The sequence below is a fragment of the Myodes glareolus genome, chromosome 18 (assembly GCF_982192425.1).
Source record: "Myodes glareolus chromosome 18, mMyoGla1.1, whole genome shotgun sequence".
In the NCBI taxonomy this organism is placed as follows: domain Eukaryota; kingdom Metazoa; phylum Chordata; class Mammalia; order Rodentia; family Cricetidae; genus Myodes; species Myodes glareolus.
Genome location: NC_142043.1, coordinates 64,912,557 through 64,926,235, shown reverse-complemented (window position 1 = coordinate 64,926,235; position 13,679 = coordinate 64,912,557). Strand labels below are relative to the sequence as shown.

General features: G+C 49.6%; 1 protein-coding gene across 3 annotated transcripts in view; it reads left to right on the top strand.

The window, feature by feature from the left end:
* The window catches only part of Zfand3 (zinc finger AN1-type containing 3), a 243,572-nt gene extending 230,492 nt beyond the window's left edge, over window positions 1-13,080 (top strand). For all 3 annotated transcript variants that reach the window (XM_085679849.2, XM_085679850.2, XM_048451276.3), the window contains one exon: window positions 11,080-13,080. In XM_085679849.2, coding sequence (XP_085535975.1) covers window positions 11,080-11,234 — 155 coding nt within the window. In that variant the 3' untranslated portion in view covers window positions 11,235-13,080. The remainder of the gene's footprint in view (window positions 1-11,079) is intronic.
* The last annotated feature ends 599 nt before the right edge of the window (window positions 13,081-13,679 follow it).

The window sequence follows — 13,679 nt, the reverse complement described above, 5'->3', positions numbered from 1 at the left end:
CATAGAAGCAGAGCAGTCAGCCACTAGTTCTTACCTCTGCAAAATCCTCTGACCAAATGGGTGTCCTGTCTCTACAAGTCCTGTCTCCTCCTGCCTTATACTCTTCTTTTCTCCCAGCCGTATCCCTTCTGGTCTCCACCTCCTAGTGCTGGGATTAAAGGTGTGAGCTACCACTGCCTGGCCTCTGGCTAACTAGTGTGGCTAGCTCCGTACTCTGATTGATCTTTAGGCAAGCTTTATTTGTTAAATCACAAACAGAATTATCACCACATATAGGGAGCAGGTTGATGCCAGTGTTTAATGCTCTCTTCAACCCAGAAGTTTCTGTTGAGTATTTCGTTGTCAGATTACCTGCATTTGCTGTCCAGGAAATGGCTGGTTCTGGACTATATGGGGGTGGCACACAGAGGATGCTCCAATTAAAGACAAATTCTGAGAACCCATTCCAGGGGAAATATGGCAGCTACCATTCGAGTTTTTGTGAGGCCCAACTAGCTTTTTCCTCCTTGATCACTAGGATGTTCCACACATGCCAACATCTTTCCTTTTTGATCTGTGTCATCTCTGGCCCTTGGAAGGGAGCAACTTTGTCAGCGCAGTGAGGCTCCTGAGTCCTTGTCATTGGTACATAGTGTGATGTGCTTCTCTATACTGTGCCCTGCCAAGTTACAAATTTATCCAGGAAGAGAGGGAAGAGATTTACAAGTTAAGGACCCAGATTTATGTTAATGCTCTTGCTTCAATTAAATCGCTTTTCCCTAGAGCTGAACTGTTATACGAGGATTAATTTTCTGTTGAATCTGTGAGTAACTGACCAAAATACTAGAGAGAAGAAGCGAACATCAGTAGGGGCCTCCGATGAGGTTAGTTTTTCGCTGTCCATACAGCTTATTTGTGATCCCCGAGAGTTTCTCATGCCGTCTTTATATATCCATGTGTGACTCTGAGGAGAAGCTCAGATTAATCCCAGTAGTAGAAAATGAACCGGCTAGTGCACAAACACACATGTCCACATCAGTCAGTAATAGTACCTGCCACACCTTGGTTATCCGTGAAACTGGAAGTACTTGTGCTGGGCTTCTCTGGAGTGAGAGAGGGCACTGTCCTCTAACATTGAATGTCCCTTTATGCTAGAAGTAATACCTTTCTGTTTTTAATAAGTCATCTGTTAAAGTTATTTATGTGCCTATTTTCATTGAGTTCCAGGAGAACGGAATGAGAGTCTGTGCCTCTTGTGCTGTTATTCTTTGGGGAGGCGTGCAGCACACGGAGTAGACATGGGTCACTTCAGTTACTTCAGGTGGAAGCTTCACCAAGGTATCATAAAGTAACAGTGAGCTGGGCAGTGGTCGCGCACGCCTTTTATCTCAGCTCTCGGGGGGCAGAAGCAGGCCGATCTCTGTGAGTTCTAGGCCAGCCTGGTCTACAAGAGCTAGTTCCAGGACAGGCTCCAAAACTTCAGAGACAGCCTGTCTCAGACAAACAAACAAACAAACAAAGTAGTAGTAGTAGCAATGAACATTTGGGACCAAGAATATAGCATGTGCCAGTATGGATTCTCATCATGGGACTAGAGACCAGTGCAGGAGAGTGGGGATGGCCCGTCCAGCTAGGGGCTTACCAGCCTTGGCCACTTCATTATTCCTAGCATTGAAGTTTTAAGCACAAGAGTGACATGACCCGACTTACATTGTAATATCTTGGGGCGAGAAGCAGAAATGATGGTGTGTATGGCTCTCAAGAATACTTAAGGGCTGGTGGCCATGCTGACATGGCCTCTAGGAAGGGTAACAAAGTGAGATGACTTCTTGGTAAACTTTATTATATTTAGTATTCTGTTATTATATTCAAAGAGGATATAAATATGAAACAAGTGCATCTCAGGCTAGTTATCCTAAACATTTACCCATATGTCCCAAAGTCTTTCTAAATGCTCTAACAGGGGAGCTCTAGTAAGCCGTGATGGAGCCATTCGTGTCTCTACATTCTAGTCCACTGTTACTGTTCCTTCAGCATGTTGTGCTTGCTCCTGCCATGAAAGCTTTGCATGCAATAGAAAGAATGGCAACTCATAAGGAGAGTAAGGTTTGTGAGAAGAAGGGAAGGGGTGACCTGGGATCTGACGTGAGCCGTGGCAGGGTGGGTATTTGCCATTTATGAAGCAAGGAATGTCAGTCAGTGGAGGCTTGATGAATAAAGTTCTGTCCTGAGCACAGCACAGGGAGTTTCCTGGTGGCCAGCCCACCTAGGGGTGTCTGTGGAGACCACAGTTTCGTATAGGAACTCTTCTAGGAAGTGACTCAGCATCCGGTACCAGTGAATGCTCCTGTTCTGAATGGGATTTTATACAGGGGCCCTTGCTTTGTGGGCTCTTAAGAGAAGAGTTTGGAGAACAGCAACCAGTGAGGCAGGGAGATCCGAAGGATGACATCACAAAGCGTGGGCAAGCACAGATGCTAGGAGCCAGGCTGGTGGTGGCTGCTGAGAGGAGAGAATGAGGACCTCAAACTCACAGTCAACTTCTAAAACTCATTGTTGGCCTTTTCTTGTCCCTTAGGTTGAGAGGACACATTATCGTTGTGAGCTTTGTTACTTTGACAGAAATAAGCACTATCTTGGGCTCCAAAGGCACATGGGGACTTAGAGAACTGTGGTCCTTGGTTTTATGAAGTCAGCCAATTAGACATTAAAACGAAAAAAAAAATGCACAAGTAGCTGTAAAGGTACAGCTGTAACAAGTAATTGAAATCATCCAAGATAGCATGAGAATCTAGGGGTTCTTCATATGGAAGAGACTTAGCCCATGTGGGAGGTACTTGTGTCGAGGATGGTGTGTGTGAGAGAGGTGCCATGGGGGGCTGCCCTGGAGGAACGCGATGCAGTCAGCAGGAAAATAGGGTTCACTCAGTGAGTTTGGTGGTCATAGGCAGAAAGCATCAACCTTGTGCTGCTGTGAGAAGGCTTTGACCTGGAAGACAGTGCATGGTGGCAGAGGTTCTGGGAACTGCCTCCCTATGGGGTAGCTGTGGGAGAGATTACACACTCGGAAGAGGATCCATAAGACTTAGAGAATGAATGTGAGAAGTCGGGAAGATGCCAGTCTCAAGCAGATAACAGAGCAGACGCATGGCGCTGCAAACAGAACGTGTAGAACTGTCAGCATGTGCAGAGTTTAAACCCTGGAGAGAGCGTTTAATGAAGGCCCAGCCCTGAGCAGTTCTTAGCTCTCAAGAGCAAGGTGCTGTCCAAAAATGGAGGAACCATGGGAACAGGTGTCCTGAGCTGTAGAGTGGTCAGTGCTGATGCTGGCCAGTTGGTGGCCTTGCATGTGTACTCTCTCTCCCCATTCCCCATATGATGTGGGGTAGGGCTAGGAGGGTAGCATTTTCTGCACTGAAAGTCTGGACAGTGGGTGGTCAGTTCACAGCTGTCGTGTCTGATTTCACATTTGAACTCATGTCTAAGCCTTGTTCCCTCCCGGGAAAGTGTGTTAACATAAACTAAGTAAACCAGGACCAGGAAGCAGCTTCTCTCCCCAAATCCCAATCTTCAAGAGTAAACAGCAGATGGGAGACTACTGATTCTGAAAATAGGATTTTGTGAAAATACAGAAACGTGTGCTTGTACTTGTACACATCTCATGGTGGCCTATTTGAGTTACTAGAAGAAAGAAAAAAGCATGTAGTGGTTGGGGAAATGGTGTAGCAGTTGGTCTGGATCCCCAGAACCAACATGATCGCCTTCCAGCACTCATAATGCAGTCCCTGGAGCAAGCTGACTGGCTAGACTAGCCGTGTCCATGCTGTGAGTTCAGTGAGATCCCGCCTCGATGAGTAACGTTTCCAGAATGTAATTGAAGGAGATTTGTGAAGTAAGTCTTGAGCATGAGGCGCATACACACACGTACACACACCTGTAGAGATTTCACCTTAAAAATTTCACAAAAAATTGCCTGACGCTAGTGCAGCTGTGTGGCAGTGACCACAGCCATTGCTTTCTCTTCTGCTCCCTTTACCGCTCCGGCCTAGGATCTCAGATGCGAAGTTCCCTCCGTGACCAAACCTGGAACCACTGTGCCTTTGCCTGAGAGACTCTCACTCTATGAGAGCCGCTCTTCCTTGTCCGTAGAAGATCTCAAGGCTCCTGGTAGTCTTCATTATATTTAAAGGAGGCTTCTCTGCAATTTGCATTTCCTCAACTGGAATCTTTACTGGACAGGCCACTTAGCATGCATCAGTAGTCCTTGGAAGTAGGTTTGTGGTTGGGGAGGAGGTGGGTACCTTAGTCTCCACTGAGAAGTAAGGTAGGTGGGTAGAACTGAGCCCAGCCTCAGCTGTGAGGACGGAGGGAGAAGCCCACTGTGAGAAGTCCCAAGGAAGTCTCAGCCTCACTCTAGTCAGAGCTGCAGCTGGAGCCCAAGTCCAGGACTCAGTTTCCATAACACACACTCTTAATGGGTCACCCTGACAGAACCCAGGATCCCGTGGTACAGGACTTGTCATGGTATCAGATGAGTGTCCAAGAACATGGGGAAGGTAGCAGAGACAGCTGGAGATAGGCGCATGGACATCAGTTATAGAGTGAGCTTATTCTTGCTTGCAAAGATGCTTCCGGGGTGTCTGATCAGGGCTCAGTTCCTGGGAGCTATGTGGCAGGAGCTGTTGAGTGTCCCTGAGCCAGGATGGCTTCTCTTTGGTCTGGGCTGGATGGGTCACACGTCCCCTCACCTACACTGTAACTGTAGAACAGTCTTGTGTAAACTATTCTGCTGTCTTACAGAAGACAAGGAGGTTCATGCATATCAGGACCCTCTGAAAGCAGGTGTGTCACCCCAAAGCAGGCGTCTTGGTAACCCACATTGCTCTATTGCAGCCCACAGAGAGGGGAGACAGTCAGAATGTGGGAGAGCTCCCAAGGGCGTAGAGGCGGTAGTCACTTCTTGTGGTGGAAACTTCTGTGAGCCATTTCCTGTCAATAAAGTTCAGCTTTACATGGCTGAGCCCAGTTGCCCCTCCTCCTTGTGCAGCATCCTTCATGGTGTGGCTACTCTGTGGCTATTCTATCTACTCTCTCATGGTGGCAGGTGGAGGTCAGATATAATGAGGGTCCACTGTGGGTGACAGGGGACAGTAAGACAGGGCGAGAACTTTGGGGACGTTTTCATTCATGAAGGGTGGGGCTTGTTTTCACAGCTGGTCTGTGACAGATAGTTCACCTTTACTGCTTTAAATGAATGTGCTAGGTGCTTCCTTCCCACCAGTGTACAAGTGAGCTCTGAGTTCAGGCTCCTGTCTCCTCTGCCTCGAATTGCGTTTTGTTGGCCTATGTAGCATTTGTATGTTTCAGGCGTTTGATTCAGGGAAAGCAGATTCTGCTTTAGAACCTCCTAGTATGGCTTGACACCTTTGGTAACTTTGGTAACTCCTTCCCTCCTTGGAAGAGAGACCAAGAGACCTGCTTGGCGATCCACCAGGGCTTTGGCTCCAGGGCCCTGGGCAGCTGACCTCTGACCACCTGGTTTTCTTCTGCAACAGGGCACAGGCCCAGCACACTGAGCTGGAGTCTAATTCTGGTTCTCGGATAGTGACTTTATCTCTGTCGTGGGAAGCCAAAGATGGAGGAGAATGTAGAGCAGACATATTCTATCCTCGGCACCTATAGCTGCTTTTCCTGTGCCGAGGCTGATGAAATAAATGCATTGAGATCCTTAAATGCATCTATTTCAGCTACAAACTCTGCTTTGGGCATTGTATCAGCAGATGTGGAATGTAAGTGGCTGATGCTGTCTGGCTGCGCGGCTGTACCACCTATGCTCTACTTACAAATGAGCTGGGGGTCCTTGAGCTGTCCTGAGGCTTCAGAAATTTCCTTGCTGGAAAATGGGACTTGTTTTTTCAAGGAGATTCCTGGAATTTTAGATACAAAGGTCAAGGACATTTACTTTGATTCATTTTTGGTTTTGTTGTTTCCTTGAGACGGTATCATGTAGCCCAGTCTGGTCTCGTACTTGCTTTGTAGCCAAAGATGACCTTGAACTTCTGATCTTCTTAAAACTTTTCTTTTTTTTTTTTTTGGTTTTTCATGACAGAGTTTCTCTGTAGTTTTAGAGCCTGCCCTGGAACTCGGTCTGGTAGACCAAACTGGCTTCGAACTCACAGAGATCCGCCTGCCTCTGCCTCCCCAGTGCTGGGATTAAGGTGTGCCACCACCGCCCAGCCCTCTTACACCTTCTTAGTGCTGGAATAACAGACAAGTGCCACAGTGTGTGGTTTTATGCTGTGATGAGGGACTACATCCCCAGCACTGGTGATTTAAAATGACACTTTAGATGTCATATTTGATGTCCACAGTGCTGCGATTTGAAGATGGCTCCACAGAGCTTTGAGGGATCTTGTATAGGTTCTGCTTGCTGTGCGCATGTAAGGTAACTTGAGTCAGAACTGGACAGCATGGCCTCTGGTAAGCATGTACTCTGTGGGCAGCTTGCACACTGCTGCCTCACTGCACACCAACAGAGCCTTCTGCATGCCTCCTCTTCAGGCTTGTCAGGATTTTAATGGTCCGCTTGAGCCTTTAACAATTTGAAATTCAGATGAGTAGGGCACTGTAAAAGTGAGGTAGAAACACTGAGCAGTTGAGGCTTGTCCTGTCCCAGTATTAAATAGCACATGGGGGCTTCCAAGTGGGGTACCTGCTGGAAAGCAAATGTCTGGTTAATTAAAACCTGAGTGTTCAGAGCTGCCTGGTTTTGCCACCTTGAAATGGTATGCTTGCTCTGAGATGAAGCCAGTAAATCGCATTTCTGCCCAGGTGTGGGTTAAATACAAAGTCCAAGAAGAAAACAGCACGGACCCTTGCTCAGATCCTAGGGTGGGAGAGATGCTGATTGGGCTTCCAGCTCTGCCCTGCCCCCTTTGTAGTGGTCATCCCTGTGGTCAGTGGCAGGGAACACTGAGAGGAGGGAACTGTGATGTGCCTACCGTGTTTTGCCCCAGGCCACCTCTGCACTAGGTAGGGTGGTGCTCACAGGTATCGGTCTTTGTTCAGGGGTGAAGCAGAGAATACTGCTCTGCTGTTTTGGAAACTCTTCAAACAAAGCACTGGTCACCTACATATATGCCTACTGTGGCATCTATGCACGCTCCCAGTGTCCAGGCCCAGAACAGTTACCCCTGTGACATTAGCTATGGCTGAGAATTAGCTGGGTTGAGCTTCAGCTGTGAGCACTGAAGGCTTTGGGTGAGAGTAGAACTTAGCATCCTAACAGATGGCATTTTTACACATCAGTCACAGTACGTCGTTTTCACATGTGTAGCACATGGTTGGCTGGAGCCATGTGTTCTGTGTCTAATCCAGATGTGCCAGACCTGGGCTCCAGGTTTCTCTTTCTACTTAAATTGTGTCTTTTACTTGCATGTGTATGCCCACCACATGCAGCTCTGGTGCTCGTGGAGCTGAGAGGAGGGCATCTCCTGGAACTGGGCTGTCACGGTCAGTGCTTTCAACCACCCCGCCATCACTCTCCGCCCACTTCCGTGTTCAGGGTGAGTGAGCTGATAGCCCTGCTGTCTACTCCCTGAAAACTCTGTGTAGACAGAAGTTTCTGCAGCAGGTCCTGAGCCTTTGGTCCTTCCCCGTCTCTCATGCTACCTCACAGTTGCAGGCTTGGGCAGACCCTGGTATGATATGGCCACGCATCTTCCTAGTGCTGCCTGCTGAGTTGAAGAGGTCTCAGACTGAGAGTGGGACTGCCCAGCCCCTCTGGAGACCTTCCAACCCACATCCTAGGTTGTAGGGACTGGTACACACCCTAGCTCGTGTTTCTCATGCCCAGAGTGGCCTGTCAGAAACAGGGACAGTGGCTGGTCCACATAGAGAGGATGCAGTCCAGAGGAGGAAGGCAGGCACGGCCCTGGAAACAAAGTGCTCAGAATCCAGCTGCCTCTTCACTTCCCTTCTTAATGAAGGGTCTGTTCCAAAATAGAGACATTCACACACAGTCCTGAGCACCTTGTGTAGATCTGTTGAAAATTGCTCAGACACCTTGGAGGAGTGCCAGCTTCAAGTTGTTGTCCAAGAAACTCAACTTGCCCGGCTCTGTGGCACAGGACAGATACGATGCTGCCTGTTGGGGGTTGTGTAGGTTGTACTTAGCAGGTCATGTCACACCCTAGGTGTTCTGTTTTGGGGGTGAGCATCAATTATCTTCAGCCACTTACACCATAGTAAGGGTAAGTCAGTACACTGAAATTGCTTTCAAAACTGTGTGCTCCTGAGCAAGGCGGGGCGGGGGGTGGCACTTTGTGTAAGGAGAGTGGAGCTCCGTGTATGGCAGGAGTGAGCCTCATTTGAGCTGGGGGAGAAGAACTGTGTGCTCTGCCAGTCACAGAGATGGCATCGTGGCTCTGTCGCCACCTTCTTTGACCTTTTCAAGAAAGAACCCAAAACTGTTTGTCCTCCCTCTGTTTCTGAGACTCCTACAATTTGTGGCCCTCCTACCCCACCCTCTGGTTTCTAACAAATGACTTAGAGAAGTGCTGAGTTTGCAGGCAGAGTTTGTGACCCCTGCAGCGCTTTCTGGAAAGGTCTGTGTTCCCCAGAGGGGAAGGTGGAGATTTATTAATTCAGCTGCTTGATCTGTGCTCAACTGCAGTTTTCTTGTAATAAACTTTCCATTTTCCTTTGTTCTAAAAACTGGAATTCCAGATGGCTCAGCAGTTAAGAGCACTGACTGCTCTTCCAGAGGATCTGGGTTCAATTCCCAGCATCCACATGGCAGCTAATAACTGTCTGTAACTCCAAGATCACACCCTCACACATACATGCAGACAAAACACCAATGCAAATAATATGATTTTTAAAAACTCTTAAAAAAAAAAAAGGAATTCCACCTACCAGTTATTAGGGTAGTCAGTGCCTACCCATGGTGCAGGATATTTTCAATGCCGGCCTGGGCCTGGGCCCTCCTCAGCATCAGGGACAAGTTCCAACCCGTAACTTCCACTGGTGAGTAATCATGACAGGACCTGAGTATAACCTATACATCTAATAACCTGGATGTGGCCATGTCCGATCCCTCCCCCATGTTGCCGGCAGTCCGGAAGTACAGCTGCTGCTCATTAAGTTTCCGGCTTGCAGAGATCAGAGCCAGGCCTCTGGCTACACCCGACAGGTGTGCAGGGCGTGGAATGGAGACTCTCAACTCTAAACAGCCTAGTGGACAGGGGTTGCCAGTGTCTCTCCCTTGTCAGAGGAGGGCAGGACAGGCCTAAAGGACACCGAGGGCCATGCTGCAGCTCACCCCTCTGGATCTGCTTTGACTAAGGGGTCTGAGCTAGGCTGGAAGCTCCCACTGCCCCAATCTCTGCTGCTTTCCCACAGCTCCACAAGCTCAGGAGAGAGAGCCCCCGCCTTCCTGAAGGGAGGGCCAACAGGTAGCCCTTGCCCTTCTGTAGGTGCTGCATGTACAGAACTATGCCAAGGCTTGGTGACAGAAATACCTGTTGGTGTCCCCACCTCGCGGCTGCCTCCCCTCACAGGTGGGGGCTTTGCTCCTGAAAGATGATTTAGCATGTTAGATGAAGAATGTGTACCCAGAACACAGGCTCTGCTGTGGGATCCTTCAGGAGACAGACAGCTGGTATCCAATATCTGGGAGTAATGAACTTATCAGTAACTCTGACATACAAGCTCATTAATCTTAACTTTGCTTTTCGACCAAGTGGGAGATCGACTTCTCAGGAGACAAAGATTGCATCTCTGTTCTTTTCCTTAAACCCAGTCCCAATTTAGAATCAAACACATTGCTCTGCTCTCCCTGGGAAGCAGTTAATAATGTGTTTCTCCAACAGTGGATGGCCCAGGCTGTGCCCTCTGCCCACCAGCTGGATGCATGTGCCCTTGTACACAGTGTAAGGAAGCAGCTACTAGGCAGGGTGACTGGCATTTGTGTCTTTTACGACCCTGCCTCCCCTTCCACATACATCTCCCTCCAAGATTGGGTGAAGTTAATGGTTAAATTTAGGGCCAGTGAATCTTGAGTTAACCCTCCACCTTCAGGGCCTTGTCTCCAGAGGCCACTGTGAGCTGCTCCAGACACAGGGAGAACAGCTTAGGACATGTTTGTATACATCAGGGCCTGCCATCACTGCTGAGGCCCACAGGACTGGGAGGCATGGCTACACAAGATGGTGTGGGGGAGGACAGGGGAGGGAACAGTTTGCTCTGCAGTGGTCCTCTGTACGAGTCTCCTCCTGACTCTGAAGAGGGCTGCACACACCACAGCGTAATAGAGCTTCACTGGGGAGCTGGAGGGAACAGTTGCCTGCAGACACTGAGAGCTGATGTCGCAACCCTGAAGGTGACCTCCGCATTCCTTGAAGAGCACCCTGTCCACCTGCACTTCTCCCTGCTCTGCAGGCCTCTCTGGCCTCGGACTTGCTCTTCTCGTGTGTCAGTCTGTGTTTCCCCTGGACCTATACCTCGGAGGGCTGCCCAGGTGGGAGTCCTTAGAGAGGCCTCTCCTCTCTGCCTTCTCAGGGTCCTTATAGATGACATCACAGCACTTCGGCAGTGGCTCCTCCTGTGTGTTACCTTTTCCAGGGTTGGAAGGCATTTTCAGTTAGGAGTCCCATTCACTTGCGGGTGTGACTCCAGCCCAGCCCTGCAAGTCTGTCCTGTGGTGGCTACCACAGCTTGCAAGGGCTTCTGAGCTAGCCTGGCTGTAAGCTGCTCTCCTGACCTTGACACCCCAGCTGGCCTGAGAACCAGACTTTTCCAATAATTCCTGCTCTGCGCTGTGATCCACCTGGGGACAGAAGGGACAGGGTCCTGGCTGCTGGGAGTTCATGCTTGTGTGTTTTCTCTCTTCATCTGCTTCATTGGGACAAAATCAAAACCTACACATTTCCTAGGGGAGGCTGCAGATCTTTGGGGTGGAAGTGCTGGGCCTATGCTAGAGGTTGGGTGCTCAGCAGCATGAAGCCTTGCCCTGATCCACATCCCTTACCATGTGTACTGCTTCTTGCAGATGACAGCGAGACCCCAAATGATCTGTCTCCTCTGCTTCCTTGCCTTCAGGTTACGTGTTCTGTATGTTACACCGCCTCCCCGAGCAGCATGACTGTACGTTCGACCACATGGGCCGCGGCCGTGAGGAAGCCATCATGAAAATGGTGAAACTGGACCGGAAAGTGGGGCGCTCCTGCCAGCGCATCGGGGAGGGGTGCTCCTGAAGGCCACGCAAGGCCACTACACGACGCTGTTCTTAGTTCACTAATGTTAGCCTTATTTAGGACAAAGTCAGCCAGACACCTTGTACTGGGCACGCGTCAGACTACAGCCGGCCGTTTCCTTTCTTTAGCCAGCCATCCTGGTACTGTAGTTTAGGGGTTGATGGTGGATGAAATTGATTTCTGGCTGGTTACTAAGGTGCCTGCTAGCCATTGTATAAAATTAAAACATGAAGAATATTTTTTTTGAGCATGGCTAGTGGATTTAAAACAACACATACCTGTCACTGCTGGAGTCAAACTTACAAAAGCCTTAAGCGGAATGTGTCCAGACTGGACTGAGTCATGAGAGGAGGCGCAGGTCTCACAGCCACACGGGCGGCTTTGACAGGAACTCTTCGTGTCCGGCCTTTCACCTCTTCACTTTTGCTTGGTTCCAGCAGGACCTGATGGCCACGCGTGCCTTGGCCACAGGAGGCTGCTGAGACTGGCCACGTGGCTGGGCTAGGCAGTGGCCTCGCTTTCCCTCAGTGCTGGAAGTGGGGGTGGGGACAGATTCTTATGGAGGAAGCTTTTTACCTGATGTTGTGGGGAAACTTGTCCCACGAGAAGAGGGACAACTTCACTTTAAAAAATTAGCTCCACTCAAGATTAGTCCACGCATGATCCCCACCTTTTCTGCACAGGATCCGTGGATATGACCCACTGGCTCTAGCTGCAGCTTGCCAAGAGCAAGAGTGTTGCTCGTGGCAGCCCTATGGCCGAGGCCTGTACCTGCAAGCAGATTTCTGTATTTGGAGTTTTTAAAAAAGATGTTTCATAGCCACAAGAATCTGGGGAAGCTTCTGTCCTTCCTGGCAGGAGCCTCACTTGTTTCAATGCAGCCATAGTCTGAGGACTAACAGGCCACCCACCTCAGGGTAGGTTCAGGAAGGGAAGACAGTGGGCTGCACAGGACTGTGGTGTGGCTCTCTCTAGAATGGTGGTGGTGGCTATGGTGGGAGGCAGCTCTCAGACTGAGACTGAATGGGGGTAGGTACGTGGGGCTGGTTAGAAACCATTAGCAGTCAGATGGGCGGGGCTGGGTAGATGCTGGGATTCCCTTGAAAGCCTGGATCAGGTCTAAGTGCCACACACGCACCATCTGTCACAGCCTGGTGGCTTGGCATGGGGTTGTCCATGCCTGACTGCTGATGGTTTAGCCCAGCGACTTTCTTTGTGTAGTTGAGCAAGGTCTGCTCTCCATATGAACGGTGGATCTACAAATACAGTGTCTTGATCCAAAATTCCAAATAGGAAATCATGTTCTTCCCACCCTATATCCACTCTGCACCCCACCAGATGGGACCCACTGCAGAATCTCCAGCCTTAATTCTTGCTTCAGGACCCAGACCAGCGCCTCACTCTAGGGCAGCCCAGGGCATAGGGGCCAGGTCTGCCCAGCGTTTACCACTGTTGTTAAGCCACAGCCCTCTGGCCACATGGCCATCCTCAGCGAGGCACCATGTGCCCTTCTTAGTCCCTTGTGTCCCAGTAGCACTGGGAGGGGAGTGCTGGGGACCGTGAACCCAGGGATCGCAGCCAGGTTCAAGCCTGCTGGGAGTGCTGGGGAGGGAGGAAGGGCTTGTTCCCTGCAGTATCTGTTCTGTGAAGTTTGTTAAATGTAAGGGAAGCTGAAATTCTTGTATCTTTAAAGAGGAAATCTTATTTAACCCGTTGTGTCCTAGATTGACTTACACACATAGCCTAGAGCTCAGTTTTAGTTTAACATTGTGAAAAATATTAAAAGAATCTTGTAACTTTATTCCTTTTTTTCTCCTGCTGAAAAAAATTAAACCAATCATACGGACATTTGGATTGTCTATTTCGGTGGTTCTCCTAGGGCCCCGATGGCCAGGATATGAACGCAGCGTGCCCCTGGCCTGTGACTGCAGGGCGCTGTGCACCAGTGAGTGTACAGTGAGCAGCTACTTCCCTAGTGTCTGTGAGGCCCAGAGGCTCCAGTGCAGGCACTGCAGGGGTGGTGTTTCTAGAACCTTCCTGGGGACCTCAGGTATGGGTGGGTTGGGTGCCTGGGTCCTGGGAATTTGGCTTTAGGACTGGTGAGGGCAGCTGTGCACTCTGCGGTGCAGCTGGAAGGATGAGCATGTGACTCTGGCATCAAGGTACATAAACGTTTTTGAAAGTTTTATGTCACACAGAATAATGGCACCTACCCATCACCCCACAGTTGCCCGAGAGTGACAGAAAATGCTCAGGAAGTTAGAGCACTTGGTGTGGGGAAGGGAACCAGCTAGCAGGCAGAAAGCTTGTCTATGGCTGGACTGTATAGTCAAGCCAGTCAAGCTAGGACAGATTTTCTGATGACCACAGGAAGAGAAGAACCTAGGAAAGCTATGAGAACTCCCTCACCTTCTGGGCAGAGTAGAGACCCAAGGAGAGTCTGCA